At 41.4% G+C, this 20,767-nt stretch overlaps 2 protein-coding genes across 3 annotated transcripts in view; one reads left to right on the top strand and one right to left on the bottom strand.

Annotated features, from left to right (window-relative positions):
* The window catches only part of LYRM4 (LYR motif containing 4), a 615,895-nt gene that overhangs the window by 516,149 nt on the left and 78,979 nt on the right, over positions 1-20,767 (bottom strand). Inside the window, exon 3 of one of the 2 annotated variants that reach the window (XM_030226320.2) lies at positions 14,888-15,240. The exons of the other annotated variant lie outside the window; for it this stretch is intronic. Within the exon in view, the coding sequence (XP_030082180.2) occupies positions 15,088-15,240 (153 nt within the window). The 3' untranslated portion in view covers positions 14,888-15,087. Of the gene's footprint in view, positions 1-14,887; positions 15,241-20,767 lie in introns of those variants that run through there. 2 annotated transcript variants of the gene reach the window in all.
* Positions 5,780-6,622, top strand: PPP1R3G (protein phosphatase 1 regulatory subunit 3G). The gene has a single exon (XM_030227431.1). The coding sequence runs from the start codon at positions 5,780-5,782 to the stop codon at positions 6,620-6,622; it is 843 nt and encodes a 280-aa protein (XP_030083291.1).

The raw sequence follows: 20,767 nt of genomic DNA, 5'->3' as shown, positions 1-20,767 counted from the left end.
AAAGGCAAACACAAAACGACAAAACAGAATTAATGTGGGTACAAGTTCATGTTGTTTTCCCTTTTCGTGTTGCATTCCAATGAGTAAAAAAATCTAATGCTGTAGAGGGGGAAAAAAAGGAGGGGGGGGAAAAATCAAATGACTCAGGCATGTAATATTCATGTGCTAACAACTCAAAAAGATGATCTAGAGATGTGTTGTTTTTTCATGTTTTATATCCTTTCCAGCAGTTAATTTTGGAGGCTTTGTCAAGCATTTGGAATTTCTTAGTGTCCTGAGACAAGAGGTAAACGTCTTCTGTCAGGGTAAGTTTCCTTACAGAATTTTATGAAGACATCGGGTTATGTTTTCCAAAGGGAGGCTGCTAGGTGGCAGGGTAGGAGCAAAATCCAGCATCTTAAATAAGGCAAGCAAAAAAGTTAATTATTTTAATATTTTAGCAATAGTCGTGGGGGTAGAATGCCCTTTATATCAACCTACTCTGGGTAAGATTGAGCTTCTTCCCCACTGAAGTCCAAAGCAGTATACTAGCATAATGTAGCACAAGAATTTGATCAAATTATTCTTTTTCGAGATTGGAAAAAAAAAAAAAATCAACCCCAAAACAACCAAACAAAACCCCACATAAACATAGAGGTTTTACATGTGAGAACCTGGATCCTAGTGTTCATCAGAAACTTTTGAAAGAGATGCGGTTCTGCAACTTTCTGGAGATCCACATTAAAACAAACAAAACCCATAAAACAAAACCCTTTTCAACTCCTATGCTGTGAATACCCTTTGGAAGCCAAAACCATTTTTTCTCACTGGTAATCGAAACTTTTCCTTTTCAGAGACTGTTTATTTGAGTTAAATTGTTGAAATGCAACAACAGTCTATAAGGAAGGCAGGATGACAACTTGTACATGGGAGGGGGTTTTTATCACCATATAATTTGCTAATGAAAAGATTGACAAATGGCCTAAGATTTTCAGTGTACCACATGAACATAGAAAGTTCAGATAAATACGTTATAAATAAAAAAAATATTAAACCAATCTTGATGCCTTTATGAACCACAAGACCAAAACAATAGTTCTGAAATCTTAGTGAACGGGAAGCTTTTGTGCAACATGGTTTTGTCACAGTTGATGCTAATTTCATTTTGAATTTAGAATCTTTTGTGTCATTACTATATATTTACTTGCCATGAAGAATGGCCGTGTTTTTATATCATATGTTGGGAAATCTTGGCCCTACTGAAATCAGTGATAAAACTCCACCTTCAAAGAGGTCAGCATCTCACCCAAATGAAGAGACATTCCCTGCCTTACTGCCAAAGACTTGGTATTAGTAATTGGATATTCAAAAAGGATATTCAACACCACTATAGAAAACACAGCCATTGCTGTAGTTCAGAAAAACTGAATAAGTGTATTTTTATGCATTTAATCTCATTAGGAACATCAGATAAAAGTCTGCTGAGACACAAAAAAAAAACTATACAGCAGAGATCTCGAAAAGTGCTGTCTGAGAGACTCAAAATTCTAAAAGGTTTTGCTTGCTGCGCATCATGCAGAAATTGCATTTAAATATTTGTATTTAAGATTTGCAAATTAAAGTAATCACTTCCCTCTATTTGCTTCCATTTCAGTACTTTTCCCATTATGGACCTAATGAAGGCCTTTATGAAGTACAGCTGCTTAGTTTTCCTGCATAAAGAAGAAAATTAGGTCTAAAAAACTAACTTCTGAATAATTTCTATTCAATCTCACTTCTATAATTTCTATATTGTATAGACCCACTGAGTTTTTCATTCAGTGTTTGACCATCCTCATAGGCATAGTAAAATCTCACCCTTATTAGAAAAACAGAGAAGCTGGAATTTCATATAGGATAGGGAGCATCTTTTTTTTTTTTTTTTTAAATTAATAATTGAGGAGGCTAATAACATCCTTGCTGGAGTTTTTGTACAAAAAACCATGACTGCTAAAACTGGGATAAAGTGCTACATAATTTTCCAAGCAAAGCAAGAATATTGTTTGAACAAATGTTGCTAGCATTTGAAAAAGGTGGTATTAATTTTGTGTGTGAACTGTGACAATCCCTGCCTATTTCTAAATCCCTGTAAATTGTTTCATAGGGCTTAGGAGTTATGACTCATTCACATTTTCTGAGAGGCTATTGTCATAGGAGATCTAATACATAAGTAGGAAATTGAAGAGATCTGGCATATTTGAACTAGGTACATTCAAAAATTGAATTCTTTACCTTGGACTAAGTGGAAAATCTGCTAGCTTTGGGTTTGAAAGTTGAAAGGAATATTAAAAGAAATGATGAACAGTATTTGAATGGGTTTCTGTTTTACATTGTGTGGTTGAGTTGAATCCACAGATTCCTTTAGTTACTTGACTCTGGGTGTCTGCAAACAAATATTTTCATATTAATTTTCTGTTCAAATGACAACAACTATCAGTCCAAGCAGCTTGACCAATTTATCAAGCTCCATTTCACACAGAGCTCCAACCAAAAATCCCTGATCTAATGACTCCTGAGAAATACATTCCCATGCCATCATAGTGAGAACTGAAAAGCAATACCATGGATTGCTTACCAGTGTTTTTCACATTCTCTTTTTAATGTCATTTTCAGTAATCATCTTAGGAGGCAAATGCTTCTGCAAAATGTGTGTGCTGACTGCAGGATGGGGTCAAGGTGGGCTGTTGTGAAACAAGAAGCAGGAAAATGAAAGAAAGTGCTGCGTTGATCTTGTGTGTAGTTGAGAACCCTAAACATATCTGGTCCAAGTTCAGGGAATGCAAAAAGCCTCATGGCTGCTAATAATGCAATCTCTCTTTTTCTAAGAAATCCCTCAGCTTTTATCACAACATTTTCTTTAATAGCAAATGTGATAAATAGTACTTAGAAGCCTAAGACCTGGGTTAGGACCTGGGTCCATTCTTTTAGGAGAAGCCATTTTAGACCACATAAGAGAACACTAAATGCCTCCTTAACTAATGTCCTCTGGCAGGGTTTGCTGTGTAGTTGAACATTTGTTCTAAAGGTTTATCTGATTATAAATTACTCCTTTCAAAATGGTAGCAACTGATTCCCACTAAAATACGAGTTTGTGTGCTGTTAATTGCCTGATTTTAATTATCTTCCTCCAATATGGATTAATGTTGGCTTAACTGCTTTTGCTCATTTTTGATGAATTGTAGTTCTTTTTGCAGGCCTGTCTCCCAGTTATGGAACATATAAGAAACGTGTATTAATTGCTACCATATCACTTAACTCTTATCAATATTTACAGTTGTTTTCTCTTTTTGCTGTCCCTTATTTTGCTTAAACCTTTCACATTTCTCTGAAATTTCTAGTAGTCCAAATGGTTTTGCCTTATGAGCAAATGGCACAATTTTTTCCCTTTGCTGCTTAAAACATTTGTTAATGATTTGGCAAGCTGGGATAGCTTCCACATGAGGAAGTAAGGGCTGGTTTCTTAATTTCTGCTTTCCTCACCATGTAATAGATAGCACTTCAAGAAATTAAAGTAGCAGTGTTGTATTTTAGGTAATGGTTCTTAAACATATTTTAAGTACTAAGCATCCTTATTCCACACATTATCTATTCATTTTTCTTCTTTCCAGCTTGCTAATTTGAAGTGCCACAAGCCTCAGACAGGCAAGTGAGGAGGTGTCACTTCCAGGCACGAGTAAGGAAGTGCTTGCAACCTCTTTTCACCTCAGTGAATGTTACTTAACAGGAGAGTGTTTGGGAGAGACCCAAAATTTCTGTTCACTGCTCTGCTAGAGACACCAGCAGGTTGGGAGTGATGATGCAAACAGGTGACACCCACATCTTTGCTGCCACATCCAGGAAGAGGACAGTTGTGTTCCTCCTTCCTGTGCTGCACCACAGAGCTCAGCTGAGGAACCCAGGACCACGGTCTGTGGTTTAGCACCATTAAGTTGAGGCTGGTTGGTTCAAGGAGCTGAAATGGTGGCACACCAGCTCCCTTGGAGTGGACAGGGCAAAGGAATGCTCCCATGAAGGGTTTAGCCAGCAGCCTGCTGAACACGGCAGCTCCCAGCAGAGCTGGTGATCAGCAGCTGATGGCAAACTGGTGTTCATCATGTTTTCCATCAGCACAGTGGGTGCCAGCCAGGATGTTTGTCCTTCGTTCCTCTTCTTACAATGCCCTAAACCAAATGCCAAACAAATGTCGAGCAGTCAGATTAATCTGGCACTCCTGTTGAACTGCTCGCTGTGCAGCTCTTCCATCAAGGTGTAGCAAGAACATCCTCACAGCAGTGTCTGCTAAGAAAACTGTTGGGTGATGTTTCTGCTGCTTTGACATTCATTCCTCTGCGAGACCCAGACTGCACACTCAGTTGAACTGCAGTGTATTCACTCACGCTGGGAGGCTGCCTTTTGGCAACCAGACTGATGCTAAAAATAAAACAACCTATGCAAAACAAACAAAAAACCTCCTTGCTAAATCTATAGCAGGAGTATGTTGCTTCAGAAAGCGCTGGGTTGTTTGCACATGCTTTTTGGTGTCTCTTCCATGAGAAAAAGAATGGAAGGAAGTTTAATAATGTAGTATTTTTGCAATCATCCATGCAAGTCACCCCAGACAATAGCTGCGGCACGCACAAAGTATAGAACCAAGTTTGGAAACTTCTCAGATACAGACCTCATCCTACTTTTAAAAACATGTTGTTATAAGGATGCTGTTTACTATGCGTCATGCCTACAGAATAAAACTGAAGGATACAATTTCTCTTTATTTATTTAGGGGCAATGCCTGCATTTTGTTTTCCCTTCTTGATTTTCTGCTTTTAATTGGAAACTTTGGAGACAGCCTGGACTTCTAAAAGGATGTTTGCGCACACGTGTGTGCCTCCTGAGACTTTGGACTTGATTTTACACAAGTAACAGTACAGTTAGTAGCGAATGTGGCTAAGAAAAGAGACATTTGCTCACAAAACACAGAGTACTTTAAAAAGTTAATGCCTTTGGAGTTTGTTTTACCTTTGGGGTCTTGTCCTCGAGCTCTGGTCTCAAAGATTTTCTCTGCAATTAGGATGGGTGAAAACTGATTTACACACAAAAGCTGGGGGTCTTACATACTCCGCTGGGGAGCAGACGGGCGCGGCTCACGGGCAGCACCCAGACCCTCTTACGCCCAGGCCGGCGGAGAGGGCGGCGGCTCAGCCCCGGTCCCGAGGGGCCGCTCCACTTCCACGGCCCCCCGTTCCCCGAATGGATAGAACTTCTGGGTGATGCCAACCTGAGGGGGCTCCTGCTTAATCCTGACCATCCGGACTCTTTCTTCGGTGAACCTCCGACGAGTGGAAGCCTACGGTGATGATGATAATGATAATAAAAGATAAATAATTAAGGGAATAACGAAGCTACCGCTCAGCCTGGGTGTGCGGGGCGGGGCGGCGGGGGGACCCCGGGGGGCGCCTCTCGCCGCTGCCCGTGTCTCCTCCAAGCCCGTAAAACCGGGAGCGTTGCTCGCTGCTCGCTGCTCCGCGCCCTGGTAACTGCGGCCCCCGGCGGGCGGGAGGACGTGCGGGGCCGCCCGTCGCGGCTCTTTCCGCGTTGCCCGTCCAGGGAGGTCCCGCCCCCGCCCGCGGCCGCCCCAGCCCCAGCCCCGCGGGGAGGCTCCGGGGCCGGCGGGGGGCGCGCCCCCAGCCCGGGGCCTGCGGCGGGGGCGCCGGATAAAGCGGTGCCGGCCCGTCCGCCTGCCGGCACAGGGGCGGCCGGGACGGGCCCAGCGGGGCGCCCCGCCATGGCGAGCCCCGCACGCCAGCGGCAGGAGCTGGCGGTCGAGGAGCGGCGGCTCCGCGGCGCGGCCCCGACGGTGTCCCGCGACGGCAAGCGGGAGGCGGCGGGGGAGCGGCTGGTGCTGCTGGAGCTGCGCCGCTGCGGGCGGCCGCCGTCCCCCGGCCCCGGCGAGCGGCAGGAGGAGGGGGAGGAGGAGGAAGACGAGGGGGAGGCGGCGGCGGGCGAAGATTGCTGCGGCAAGTGCAAGAAGCGGGTGCAGTTCGCCGACTCGCTGGGGCTGAGCCTCGCCAGCGTCAAGCACTTCAGCGACGCCGAGGAGCCGCAGGTGCCGCCCGCCGCGCTGTCGCACCTGCAGAGCCCGCCCGACGAGGAGCGGGACCCGCCGCCGCCCGGCGCCGACCCGCCGCCGCCCGCGCTGCTCCTGGTGCCCGACTTCCCCGACGGCGGGGAGCCCAGCGCCGAGCGGCTGCGGCGGCAGCGCGTCTGCCTGGAGCGCCTGGGGCGGCCCGCGGCCCCCACCGACGTGCGGGGCACGGTGCAAGTGCTGGGCGGCCCCGGCCCCAGGGAGGTGACGGTGCGCTACACCTTCAACGAGTGGCTCTCCTTCGTGGACGTCCCGGCCGCGCCGCTGCCCCCCGAGCCGCCGGCCGAGCGCTACGGCTTCACCCTGTGCGTCCCGCCGAGCCTGCGGGAGGGCTCGGCCCTGCACTTCGCCATCCGCTACCGCAGCCCGCAGGGAGAGTTCTGGGACAACAACGGCGGCCGCAACTACACGTTGCGCTGCTGCGGCTGCCCCGGGGGCGGCCCCGCCGCCGCCCCGCCGGGCCCCGCCGCACCCCGCTACTGACGCCGGCCGGGCGAGGGGAGCCGAGGGGACCCGCCGGGCTGGGGCAGGCGGCCGCACCCCGCGCCCGGAGTGAGGCCCGGCTCGGGAGGGAGACGGCCAGCGCGCCGAGGGCCCGGCCCGGAGACTGACCCAAGTCTGGTGGTTTTTAAGCAGGAGCTTCAGTTTCTGCCAGCGAAATATGGATGTGCGTAGGCTCGCATTGCTGTGGCTTGTGGAATTGTTCTCCTTTTTGGTTTTTTGTAATTTTTTTTTTTTTTTTTGAGAGAGAGAGCGAGGAGACTGAGTAGCGTGAGCTTTGCTTTTCCCCTCTTGAAGTGAATTTCTGAGGTCTTGATTTGGGCTTGACTCCACTTTCCCGATTAGTCAAGAGCACTCGTGTGAAAACTTGGTGGCGTGTTCGCTACAGATTTAACTTAGGATCCCAATTTTCCCGTTCTCAGATCCATTTGAAAGACACAGTACTGCGACAGCAATGGTGTGCTTTGTCCTTTTTTTGTTATTTTCTTTTAGTTCAATGGACTCCGTAACAATACGATTCACTGTTGTGAGCACCTGTCAAACCCGTGACAGGCTTGCGTGCCCGTCCCACCTTTGCCATGGCTGCGGCAGCTCTGAACAGCAGGCACTCTGTTTTGGGGCTGGATCAGGGGCTGGACTGGGCTGCCCTGGTTTTTGTCACTCAACACACTTCGGTACTGCTCTCCAGGCTCACATGTAGATCCCGTCTGGCTAATAGCAGCCAACAGGGACTTGTGCAGAAATGTTTTTGCTTAAAATAGACTGGTGACTTCTTTTCACACAACTGACGAGTCTAAAACCGGGATGAAGGAGGAGTTAAAATACTTGCTGATGCTGTGTTTATCAGGAGAACTTTGGTAACACCTTTGAGTCGTGCACTGTGAAGTGAAAGGTGATGTTTGTCTCGTACACGGTTCTGTATTTTCAGATTTGGGTCTGGATTGGATGACTCCTCACTGAGGAGTGACGCTGCCATACAGAGCGGGTGTCCTCAGTAACAAATGGAAACAAGTGCCTTAGTTCAGATCTCCTTATGTTACATTTTGCACCACATTTCTCAAGTATTTATAATTTATTCAGCTTTTTTGCTACATGTTTTTCTGTATTTGTATGCTGCTGGGAAAGAACTTTGTTGTGCACACAGCTGGACTTAATGGCGCTGGACACTTGAATTGATTTTATAGTCTTCACTCTTGCACTGCAAGCCTAGAGGTTGACTACTACTGGTGTCCCAACTCTTGAAATTAAGCAAAAAACTACAATGCAAATGGGTTTGTAAGAATAAAAAAAAGTTTAAAAAAAGCCATAAAGCTCACCATTACACTTACTTTCTGTCCCCTAGACACAGCAGGCTTCACAGTTTTGCAACCTATGGTATGTGTGTTCTGACCAGGGTTGATCCTGTCTGTAAGCAGTGTTTAGGGCTGTAGCTGAAAATGGCTGTTGTCCTGCCAGAGCCATGAGGCAAATCACCCCCTAAGTCTGTGACTGTTGTAGAATGTTTTTATGAGCAGAGCTGTGGTGTGAAGAAGCTTTACTAGCATGGGTGGAAATTAGGTGGGCTCTGGTCAGGGTTTTTTGGGGCTCTTCTGCAACTTTGATTCTTCTTGTTTTCTTTTGATACGGTATCTCAAAATATGGGCTTTTTTTGGTTAATAAAGAACAATTGCCAGAATGCAGAAAATGCCCTGACATGGATGTATGGTCTGTGAGACCATGGAATGTCATCTTCCTATTTTGACACAGAGCACAATGTGAGATTTCTCAGGTCTTCATTTCCTCTGAAGATGTAAAACATCTTAAAGGATATTGTGACAATGTTAGAAAAAATAGCTTCTTGATAAGAGAATATTTTCAAGCCTACAGCTATCCTGCCTTTTGAGCTGGCTGGAACAGACCCAGGAGCTAAAAGCATGGAGTCTGTTGGGGGAAAGACAGGAAGCAGAGGGAGCTTCATACCAAAGGTGCTGCAGTTCTGCTCACATGCACACTGCTGCTGAAACACAGCCTGTCCTCCCTCCTCCCAAAAAAAACCTGTGTGTACAGCACAGCGTGAGAATACAGCCAGAGACAAGGAGGTGTTTAATTCCTTCGGAAACCATTCGCTGTTACACTGTATCAGTTGCTTTGACAACCCACAGCGGGAGAGCTCTGTGCAGGCAAAGAGAAGTTCCTACTGTTGCCCTTCAGGTTACATGTGAACTCTCGCCAAAAAGGTTTGAAGAGAGAATACTGAACTCTGCTGTTTCCCTACACAAGTTTGTTTTAAGTCTGTCATGCATTACAGGATTACAGGATGTTACATGGGATAACCTGGTATGAATTAGCCTTTCTTCAGATGCTGTATCAATGAAATAGTGCGCTCTTAGTGCAGTGTCAAGATTGATCCTTCATTTATGGACAATATAATATTTGGGATTTCTGGAGCCCATTCCTTATTCTCTGCTTTGTTATTAGTTGCCTCAGAGAAGAAGGAAACATCGCCAGAAAAAGGAGGGGAGAGATCTCTCCTTAACAGAATTTAAAGGAGCAGCCATATTCTGATGGCTGTGTCTGGGCAGAGGTGGTACCATGAAGAATCCTGGCTAGCTGTGCCTAGTGATAGAGGCCTGGAAATGTTCCCTGGTCCACTGTAAACATCAACATCCAGAACATGTGACATTTCTGTGTGCTTTTCAGATGTGTGACCTGAAATTCGAAATGCAAGAAAGTACTTGCTGAGGCTAGACAGTAAAATCTTCTGAGTGCTTCAGAAAATCAGTGCCAATTGAAAATCCTGCCAATTGTGATAATTAAAGCACAACATTTTTGTGCTTTGATACTTGGTGAAGTGCTTTTATTTGTTATTAAGAATTACTTTTTGTGAAAGGAAGGAGAAAACCTCTAGATGGGAGTCACACATACTCACTTTTTGATAGACAGTACATTTCTGTGCTCTTAGGATTTTACAGAAGCATAGATTTCCAAAGCAGGGTTCAAAGACAGCCTACTCACAGTTGTCTGTATTTTCATAGCTGAGGTTCCTGAGGGCTATGGAAATGCAAGGCTTTATCAAGGATTACATTGGGCAGCAGTTGTAAAAATCCAACTGGACCATGTGTGTACCAAAGGCTTGCAAACCCACATCAGCAAACCCCAGGGCTCCTGCTCCTGGCCACAGGTTGAGACACATGGCATAATTGCAGCATTATTCTCAAAGGAATATAATCAAAATGAAGATGTTTTAATTCCATTAAAATCTCAAGGCCAATAGAGTGAAATGTTAAGTGAAGCACTCTTTCTGTTTGGTTGCGTTACTGTTAATGTATTTCATAAAGTTTCAAAGCATAACTTTTGGAAGATGTTCTCATAAACATGCTCCCTCCCCTAACCTAAATAAGAAATTTTAAGACATTGCACTTTTGGAAAAACTTCAGCTCCAAAGATTTTTATTTTATGCAGATTTCTGTTCCCCCACCATGGATTAAGGATTTAGGGTAGGAATAGCTGCCAAACGGTTTTATAGGTGTATATAGATGAAGAAAGTTTAATATAGTTGAAACTCTGTAGGGGTAACTGTGAAGGACATAAAAGGTAAATCTTCCTTAAGCAATTTTTTGCCATGTAAACTTACTTTTAAATTCAGATTTAAATGGTTCAGGAAAGAGCTGTGAAGCTAAATTTACTTTGGTGTCATGAAGATCTGTAAGCTTGCATGAAAACTCCAGTTTTAAATAAAACTTTTGTTTTATTTAAAATTGGAGCTTTCAGTCAGTACTTGGAAAGTCTGGCTTCTGCTCCCATTGGCTTTGCTGGGATTTGGATCTAGCCCAAAGTACTGCAGGAAGGTAAGGGAAATGATCTAGGTTTAATTGTCCATTCTGTTCAGAGTCTTGTGTTATGGGGTTAGGATAACATGGCACTGTGATGAATGTTCATCTGTCAAGAGTTCAAAATCTGCTGTCTGTGCACGGCAGTAATTAAATCACCTTAATTGTTTTTTCATGATTCTTTCTGAGAAAGGGAAAATTGCTTGCCTTGGATTAGCATATTGCCAAAGACTGTTATAAATATTTATGGGGTGTACTCTTTCAATAGAAAGCCTGTACATTCTTCACAGGTCTCCATAGTTCTTTTTTCCCAAACACAGAAGAGTAGTTACTTGAATGCACTAATTACCATCATCTCCCCCTCTTGCAAAGCTTCAGTAGATACTGGCTTAACGGCAAAAAAGGTAAGTAGTTTAGAAAGAAGCATCTCTTGCAAAACATATTTAATTACCTCTGTAAGCTGTGGAATCTTTTGAAGGTGCATATGTTTGTGAAACAGCTTTGAGATTTCCAAATTTTTTCCTTTTACAGTTGTAGAAAATACATGGTTTTGGAAGAAGAACTGGCTTCTCGGTTCTTTTTTCTTTTTTTTTTTTTTTTTCCTGCTTTCACCTTATGTCCTCATGCACTATTCTTATATTCTAAAATACTAAAAAAAGTAGGAATGTAAACACTCAGTTAAAGAACTGCACAGCTTAGTTCTTTTTTTATAAAGGTTGTCAAGCAAAATATTCCCATGAGTATGAAATAACTACGCCTGTGTTAAGGATGGTGGAATAAAGCAAACAGTGTAGTCCTGACTTGAATAATGCCAGGATTTCACTGCAGATCATTATGGAAAACTCAGGAAAACAGTCAGAGCACAGCTCTTTCATGGCTGTTTATGCGTATGTATGGTCTGTGCTGGGAATCAGGAGAGATGCATTTATGTTGTATTGCAGGAAGTAAAGTTGAGGGGCTAGTGCTTCTCCACAGTTATTCTGTCTGCTGGTTTCAGAGGGTAAAAGTTTTGCTTTTAATGCTTGGAAACTTGGAAGGTTTTTTTTAATAGAAATATCTTTCGAGAAAAGCGAATACTAAGTTAAAATCCTTCTTAGTTTATTTCAACACTGTATGTAAAGTGTATGCTTCCCACTTGGGTTGCTCTCCTCCTGAAAATCTGTACCTCTGATATAGCTGAACATTTTGAATCCATGCTTTCAATTGCAGAAAAATTTATTGAGAGGCTGTAACAGTCAACAGAAATGCCTTTTAACAGTTACTAATACTAATCAAATTGTTCCTTTTTTCCTTTCAGAGTGCTGTTTCCAAGCTTATCCTGTAAAAGTAAGGACAAACTTCAGTACAGGCAAACACTCAAATTTTGGTTCACTGCTGAGGTCAATAGTTTGCTAAAGTGTCGAGATCGGGAAAAATCCATTTTTATTATAATACAAAAGCAAAATTGTTTTGTGAAGACATTGCAGCTTTACTAAAGATATTTATTGAGCTCTGTTCTAAGGAAAAAATATATACTTTTTATAACAGTGGACATTGTATGTAAGTCATGGGATCATTCCTTTGTGTTTTAACTATTCCTGTTGTTTACACTGCTTTGATAAAATCCAACAAAGCTTCTGACAGCGTGCCAAGAGAGATTTAATGAGTATTGCAACGTAAACGGAACTGGTGGAGCACAGAAGGTGCAGCTGTAAGAGCACAGCAGCTCTGAGGCTGGAGCACAGTGCCAGCTCTCCAGGTCACTCTCTCCATTGGCAGCGATGAGCACAGCCCTAGCCAAGAGCAAGAACAGGGCAAGTGGACACCAACGCAACACTAAAGGCACCCCAGCCTACTACTGGGCTCGACTTCCTAAGCCAGGTGTGGTTAGCAAGTATTTTCCTTCCATAGTTTGTAGGATTTCAATGATAAAGTATTTGTCAAGCTATGTTTGTATACAGAACTGGGCATGTTTTGGCAAAATACCTTAAAATGGACATAACCATGCACTTATGTTACAAGCATGTATGTTACAAGCAAAGGAAACATACAGGCCTGTCCAAAACAGGGAGCAAGCATCTAAAATGCTGTTGGGTTTGAGGAGTAAGTGATAATGCCTTTGCTAGCTTTGCACTCCTGTTAACAAGCTAGATAAGTGTTACACAGACTTTTGGACTGTAGCAGCAGACGAGTTCTTACCTTGCTTCTAATAAGTAATGTATAAATACTGTATAAGTACTATATAAATACTGTATGATAAGCTGATCAGTAATTTCTAGTAAGAACTAATTTGTCATTTACTGAGACGGTCAGCTGTCTTACCCTCTGCAGTATGGACTGGGGACAGAGGGAAATTACAGAGCCCCACTACTTTTCCCCCCCCCGCTGTCTGGAATGGTTCTCTCTGTAGAATGTACCTGAAGGTTACTACTGCTCCTCTGAAGGTAGAAGTAAGGCAGAGGGAATCTGAGTGGTAACCTTGAGAAAGAAGGTTGGAGCAAATGCCATGAACTGGGACTGCTCTAATGTTTTATCTACCACAAAAACTTAACAACAGCATTTTTAGGCATTAATGGAGAAGTAATCTTCATACTTTGGAAGGAATTAATAAGACATTTCATGTTCCCATGACTGCCTGCCTGCATGACAGGATACCATCTACAGCTGTATTCTCGTTGGAAACAATGCTGAAGAACTTCACTGGAAAGGTATTTTTGAAGAACAGATTATGCATTGAAAGAGTTTCCTTATTTTTTCATAAATATGGTGAAAACAGATTTAAGTAGTTAAAAAAAAAACCCAGTTACCGACGGAGTTGTCCCTCTTTTATAAATCAGGGCTATGCTATTTATAAATATGTTTATTTTGTTTACTAGAATGCACTCTCAGATCTTCAAATGGTATGCAGTGCTTGTTTCAGTAATTAAGCTGTATTAGACAAGGTTTTTCCATGTTCTGTTTTAGCAACCAAGTTTCTAACAGTATAAAACTGGCAGCCCTTACAGGCCTGTGTCATACAAGAGTAAGATGCTGCATTTCTGTGAGCTCACTGCAAGCTTAAAGAGCAATGAAACCCTTCTAGCCCTGCACTTTCACCACTAACTTAAGTGCACTTAATTATCCAATTGTGAATGTAGAGATTTCAAATACAAAATCTAATGTGTATTACCTATTAGAATAATTAAAATCCATTTCAATAAAATGGTCACTAAAAGCAATTTACATTACAATACTTATACACATCATAAAGGAAGAATTATTATTGTATTTTCTTTTTATCTGAAATTGAAAGGGGGCTACATTGGCAGTTTCAGGTACACACTATTTTATTCTGTACACTGTACTGTCTATATGAAATCCATTACTATACAGCTCAATCTAACTGTACAAAGTGGTAAAATACACTTTGAGAGGCAGCGAGGAATGGAAGTTTGTTCTAAATTAGACACTTTAATTAAACACTCTGCTTTAATAATGTTTTCACAGAGCATGAACAACACAGAAGTACATAAACAAAAGATTAATTTTGTGAAGCAAGAAAAATAAGGGGTGGATTTCAAAGGCCACAGTGCTGTGGAACTAGTTTTGAGCTTCTGTTTCTCTACTTAAAACCCTCCAACAATTCACTGAAATAGAAGAAAACTATTTTTTTCCTGTATGCAGGCCTTGCACTACTTAATTTTTCTGCAGATTTCTAATGGAAAACAAATTCAAGAACAGCAATGACTTGAGCAAAATCTGATCAAAATTTTTGCTTGGTTTTTTATTAATCTGTGGTCTTAAAAGTGTTGAGCATTCTATGGATTTAAGAATAATCAATAAAATGCTATGCTGAACACTTTTTCTAGGCAAAGCTTGCAGCCACTTCATGACTTAGAACACTTGAGTTACTGTTGAGAACCTGTTGAGTCAGGTTCTTCTGCCAAAATTCATGATGTTTGTGAAAAAGGGAAATCTCTAAAAAAGTGATGTGGAGCTTTCTGCTAATAGCTGCACCTCAATAAATTAAAGGACTTGGTGGTGAAAAAACATTTGAAAGCTCCCAAGGCTCAGTAATTCAAGTTTTCCATTCTGCTATTCTGATCAGTTAATTGTTAAAAGTAGGACAAGACTGGTTATTAACTTTTGGAAACTAAAGAAAGAACTAGTGAATTTTTTATGTCACGTCCTGAAATGTCAAGGGATGCTCTTCAAGGAAACCACACAATGCAGCCTGTGATACCTGTAAGTATCAAAGTCTAGGAGACGAAATTCTGACCATCTCTGGTTTTAATACTTTAAATAAAATATGTACTTACTCATTTAGTTCAGATGCTGGATATTTTTAAGTGCAACAGGATTAATACAAACTTAGTAATTGGGTGAAGGGTTTTAAACCTTGAGGGGTTTTAAATCTAACATGTTTTTGGTGGTCAGTGGGAGATAAGGTCAGCAGCAGAATAATATAGCTGGTTGCAGGTAGTTTAATGAAGTTTTATTGTTGAAATAGGGCAGGAACTATTCCATCACATAGGACACACAAGCAAACAGATTCCAAGACTACCTTACATACTATTATAAATCACAGCCATTTCTCTTAGAACATGTGACCCTTTAGAAAATAGAACTTTGGTTGCCAAAAACAGTCTCTCAGGCATTTCTTCTGCTGAACAGACAAGCTCAGACACGGGTATGTGCAGTTTCTGTACGTGGCATTGGAGGATGCTGAAGAAGGCCCAATGTTGTTTCAGGCTCAGAGGCTTTTCTTGGCTGTATGTTTTCTGGACTTTCAATGACCAATTTTTCTGTGGCATACATCTGGCCAATGGTAACCTGAAATCAAACCAAAATATCAGTAAACAGGTTATAATTTAGGCTGCACAAAAAATCCCCAAGAATTGAATAGCCCAGATATTAAGCTTTTTCATAATTAAATTTTTCTTTCTATAAACATTTATTTTTGTAAATAATAAACTTGTACCTTAAGAAAAATAAGCAATATATAAAATACCTGCACATATAAAATCTTGAAATAATGACATTGAGGAATACCACTTAAAGTCTCAAAAAATAACATTAGAAATTATGACAGAGAAAAAGCAAGCAGGTTCTATGTTGAGAAAAATGAAAAGATAAATATAATGAAAAACAAAAATATGGATATAATCAGCAGGTATTTATTATGCTTTTTAGGTGGAGAGCCTAGATATAAATTGCATGGCATGGTATTATTTACCAGTTCCCTTGGAATCCTAAAGTAATTTGCCTTATAAATGGGGAAACCAGTTCAACAGTTGTTAGTTCAGCAGCAGCATTTTACACACACTAGAGCTACCTCTTGTTCTCAAGATGGTATTCAGACCTCCTATATTTGTGCTTTCTAGGAAAGGAAAATGAGGAAGTGAAATATGACAAGAATGCAACATTGATGCTTTGACTCCTCTTGTTCTTTAGCACCTTCCAGTCTGCCCCATAACATTGGTAAATTGTGGTTGGATGAGCAGCTGGCACTTGTCACACACAGTTCTTGGCTTAGCAGCTGAGATGGGGAAGGAAGAAGGTTTCATGCAAGTAGGGTAATGAAAGGAGAAGACAATATTTATTTTTAAAAGTATGGATTTTGGAGTCTACTTTTTAATATCTGTTACGCCCTTTCTTGCCTGTACTTTCTCCTTCAGGCCTGGGTACACAGCAGCTGTGTCCTGTTCACAAAAAAAAAGGTTCATACATTTAAGCGTTGAATTAGGACAAAAAAGGCTAGATGCTGAATTACACTAAGCATGGTATATTTAGTAGAATTTAATACTGTGCAAATTAAGTCTAACAGCAAGTCAGGCTCTCAAAGTAGTAAAAAATCAGGGAAAGAATGTTTTTTGGCATTTTCTGTTTAACTTTTTTTGTGGGGAAAAAATCCTGTCCTCTCTTGAATAAAAAATTCTCATCTGTGCTCACGCTCACATAAAATGTGAATAATATTGCCTTTTAGGAAATGAACTATTTAATCTTGATAAACAGCCTTGTCTGAAACTTGTAATGCATTGATTTTAATCTTGAAATATTTATTACAAGGGAGCATTTATGAAGCTGTTTGTAAAGGAACAGAAGTCTTCCTTGCCAACAAATATTTCCTGCTTTTGGCACTCCAAGCTAAGTTAGTAACAGCATATGAACAGCTCTGATTATTTTTGAAGTTACTTATGAAATATGTTGCATACAGAATATTTAATACAAAGGCCATACACAACTGTGGCATGTGTTACCCACAGAAATTTTAAGCTGTCAACAAGTGTTACTTGTCAAAGAGAACTCGCTGCTCTGGGTTATGTGGCAGGCTATACACTTTAGTTGCTGCCTTACCACAAACCATGCTGAAGTACTTAATTTTTGTATACTGTGTTTTGAAGCCCAAAGAATCTTTAATCCTTTCCCACACAGTAGAGCAAATTTAATGGGAGGCTCAGAGGGATTACAAAAATGCTGAAACCTGAATTGCATTTTTTTTTTCTCCCCCAGCTGGGGAGATACATGAGACTGAGTACGTGACTTCTCAGTCAATCATATTCAGCTGGGGCAGATGGCTTTGTAGGAGAAAGGTACAAGTTGCTGTTTGCTGTCTCTGTGCCAACAGGTGATGTTATCTACTGCTGCACCTCTTGATTCAAATGCAATAAAAGCACAGATTTATGTGTGAGCTGCTTCCTTAGCAAACCACAGGCGTGCAGGCGTTTCAGCAAGTGCAGAGCCACTAGTGCTGTGCTGTTGGCCTTTGCTGGGCTGCTGCAGCTTGCCTGCTCTGCTGCCTCCCTTCCAGAACCTCTGCCATGGCACTGTCAGCTGAACTTTGAAAACTAAGGATTTTTTTTTAAGCCATTAGCATTGAATTTTGAAAGTTATGATCAAGCCTTTCCCATGTGCCTTAGACAAAACAAACAGACCTTCCATTTATAGCTGCTGAAAAATTCCCATCCATAAACATCCCCTGCCTCAGCAGAAGGATTGCACCAGTATTTACACACTGACACTCATTAACCCTACAAGCCACAACAGCCTTCTTACAGTGTCCTCACCACCCCGAGTCTAAAGAAAGCACTTCAGCAACAGGCACTCACTGTGGATCATTCTTCCAAATTAGAGACTGAAGTGGCTATCTATTGTGCTCTTTTTTCATCGTGCATGTTTATAGCTTGTACACCACATTTACCCTTCTGGTAGGTGGCTGGAAGCCAGGGCATAGGTCTGTGCCAGGGGAGTTTCATTGACAACAGGAAACTTTTGGGGAAAAAGGCTCTATGAGTTGCTCTGCAACTTGGGTTACCCAAAAGTTTATTTACCTCTTTAGGTAATGCATTTAAATTCCCCAGGAAGGAATGTGCAATAAAGAACCACACTGTCATCAGGAGAAGACAATAAATAGAAATACAGAAGTTGCTTCTCAGCTCCTTTTGAATTATTTGATGTTTAAATTCTGCCTGAAAAACTATGTACTTTGGTTCTGACAGGTCCAGCCCTCAAAACCTGACAATTTGTCTTTGTTCAAAGATTAAGTACAAGTCTATATGGTCAGCTGTTTTTTTGTGAACAAGAAGACTTGTTCTTGAAAACAACATTTGCCTTCTGTCTGAATCCAGGCGAAGGCTTAGGGCTTCAGAATGGGATTTATCAGCCGATGTGAGACAACAAATGGGGAAAAAGAAATCACTGAAGAGTAAGCAGTAGTCCATCTTGTAACCCAACCATTCTCTGGTTATTAGGTCTTTGTGTGTTCATATGGAAACAAGTACTAGTCCTTGGTTGTAGCTGGCAGGAAGCAACCACAGGAATTAGCCACTTGATGGAATCTTTCATTGCTATTGGGGGAAAAAAAAAACATGTAGGAAAGGTTTTCCCTATATAACAGAGCATCAAAGATATGTATGGGGAGGTGCAGTAAGAATTAAATCGTAGAATTAAGAAGAATTATAGAAGCAAAATCTGGATGTCCTGCAGACACTGAAAGAACATGATATTACCCTAAAAATTCAATAAATTCAGCCAAATTGACTGAACTCTGAACTCTGTCCTCTCCAAAGGAGTCTGGCTGCCAGTGTCTGACTCTCAGGGACACCTGTGGTTGGTGAGCAGGTTATGTGTGGCTTCCAGGCCAAGCCATGTGAGAGATGCAATTGCACTGGGACGGTGCTGGCCTGGGAGGCAGCCTGAGTCCTAGGGGCTACCCCGAATCCTACAGGCTAACCTGAATCCTAGGGGCTGCCTTCCCATCTTGCCACAGCTGGTGGAGTAGATTCTGCAGACCCGCTGCTGCTACTTGCAAAATACTACCAGATTATCATCTCCAGTTTCTGAAGGTATGTGGCATGTCTTGTGTATTTTATCCACATAAAGATTTTACTTTGCAGCTCAGAGCTGTGGTAGAAATGACTGCTCATATTTCTGCAGGGCTGAAGATAAGGTGACTGGGTTTTAAATTTTTTTTCGAATTTGCCACATTCAGAGTGCATAGTTCTGCTCTGAAAAGTACCATGGCATCTTTCCTTGACAGCTCTCTATAAATGTCTGTCTACTTAATTAATCACTACAATTTTCCTTCCTTAGGCTCTGCAGCACAAAGGTGGCTAGACATCTCTTCTTCCCATGTACTTTACAGAATTGTAATTGTGTGGCATATAACCCATGAGCTCTAAAAAATCCTGCTGAGCCTGGATGAAGATACTTTTTCTCACTGTCACTGAATTACTCATCCTTATCATCCTGCCAAACTTGCCAATCTCCAAACAACTAGCTACCTCCTTGTGTGAGGTCTCACTGATAAATTTCAGGGGGAGCACCCTAAAATTACTCAGCTAAGTAGCTAGGCAGCAGCCTTTCTACCCTCAAAAGCAAACTAATTTTTTTTTTTGTTTTTTATGCCCCTGTTTATTTTTGATGGCAGACAAAAGCAGGAGTGGCCTAACAGGAGAGGGTGCAACACTCTCACCTTATGCAGAACCAACTTACTGGACAATGCAATGCCTAAACACATCAAAGTGCCACCACAGCACAGTAATATAGAAACACTGCAAGACAGCAATTTCTTTAGGTGTCAGTTTTTTAAAAAACTGATCTCCCAAAAGGGTCATCACTGGAGAAGTAACAATGGTTTCTTGTTTTTCTTGAAGAAATGCTGCTTATAACTAAAGCTGATGTACAACAGACAGCTTTACATATTAAACACATTAACGTATCTAATATCTATATAGGCTGTCATATACACATGCATAAATATATGAAAAATACCAATCTCTAAATAATAAACATAGCCATCTTTTGTTACAAATTTGCAGACAAGAAATTTTCACCTCATTACAGCCAGGGATCACATATAAACACATACATTTTCATGGTTCTTTATTATGGAGAAAAAGAAAATTGTCCTGTGTATTAATATATTTATATCATACACAAAGACACACACACACATATAAAAAATAAGGTTTTTTTTTTTTTCCTGTTGCACCTAGAAAGTTGACAGGTGTATCTCATAGGCACACTGCTGAATCTTAATTAGGAAGAAAAATCCCTGATGACAACACAGTCATATTGCATTTATGGCTGCTAATCTGGGCCTCTAACACAACATGAAGAAGTTCCACATTCATATTTTCTGGCACAGTGACTATAAAATGCATCTTAAATGAATGCTGACAAGAACAGAAATGTTCAAGAACAAAGGTTAAGAGCTTGCAACAGTCTTGTAAGTTGTTTACCTGGATTTTTTGAATTTCCTATTAGATGATGCCAAGAGATTTTAAACTTAATCCTATTTTGCAAACTCCACAATCCTATTGCAAATTTAAGTGGTTATTGTTCTTAAGAAGCATTACCTTTTCTCCCCACACCCAAAATTGGATATGCTATACACAGCAGACTTTATAATAAATTTTTCATATTTACTAAGGTTCAGTTTAATGTTTTTTGTTTGTTTTTAAATTAATACAGACAATAATTTTTGAAATTATCTTTTACTGCAATAATAAACACACCAGTGTGGTACACAGTAATTAATACAACTCAAATGGAACCAAAACCTCATCAATAACTTCAGTTCTTTGCCAAATCTTTGTGTTGGTATTAAATGCTATAGCAGCAGCCTTATTTATTTTCACTCAGGAAAGACTGTTGAAAAACTGCATTTGGCTTCTTAAACACATAGTTATTCCAGCTCTCCAGAGATGGAATCAATGTGGAAAAAATATTTTGGAGACATTTCCCTTATTTTAATTGATTCCATTTGTCTACAGAGAATGGGAAAGGAAGTGAAGGAAAGCACCGAACTGAGAAGTTAGAACTTTGTGTATTTTACTTCTGTAAGCCTGTGTTTTGC

Source organism: Serinus canaria, chromosome 2, assembly GCF_022539315.1.
Source record: "Serinus canaria isolate serCan28SL12 chromosome 2, serCan2020, whole genome shotgun sequence".
Taxonomy (NCBI): domain Eukaryota; kingdom Metazoa; phylum Chordata; class Aves; order Passeriformes; family Fringillidae; genus Serinus; species Serinus canaria.
Note: the sequence above shows the minus strand (reverse complement) of the source record. Positions and strands in the feature narration are given on the sequence as shown.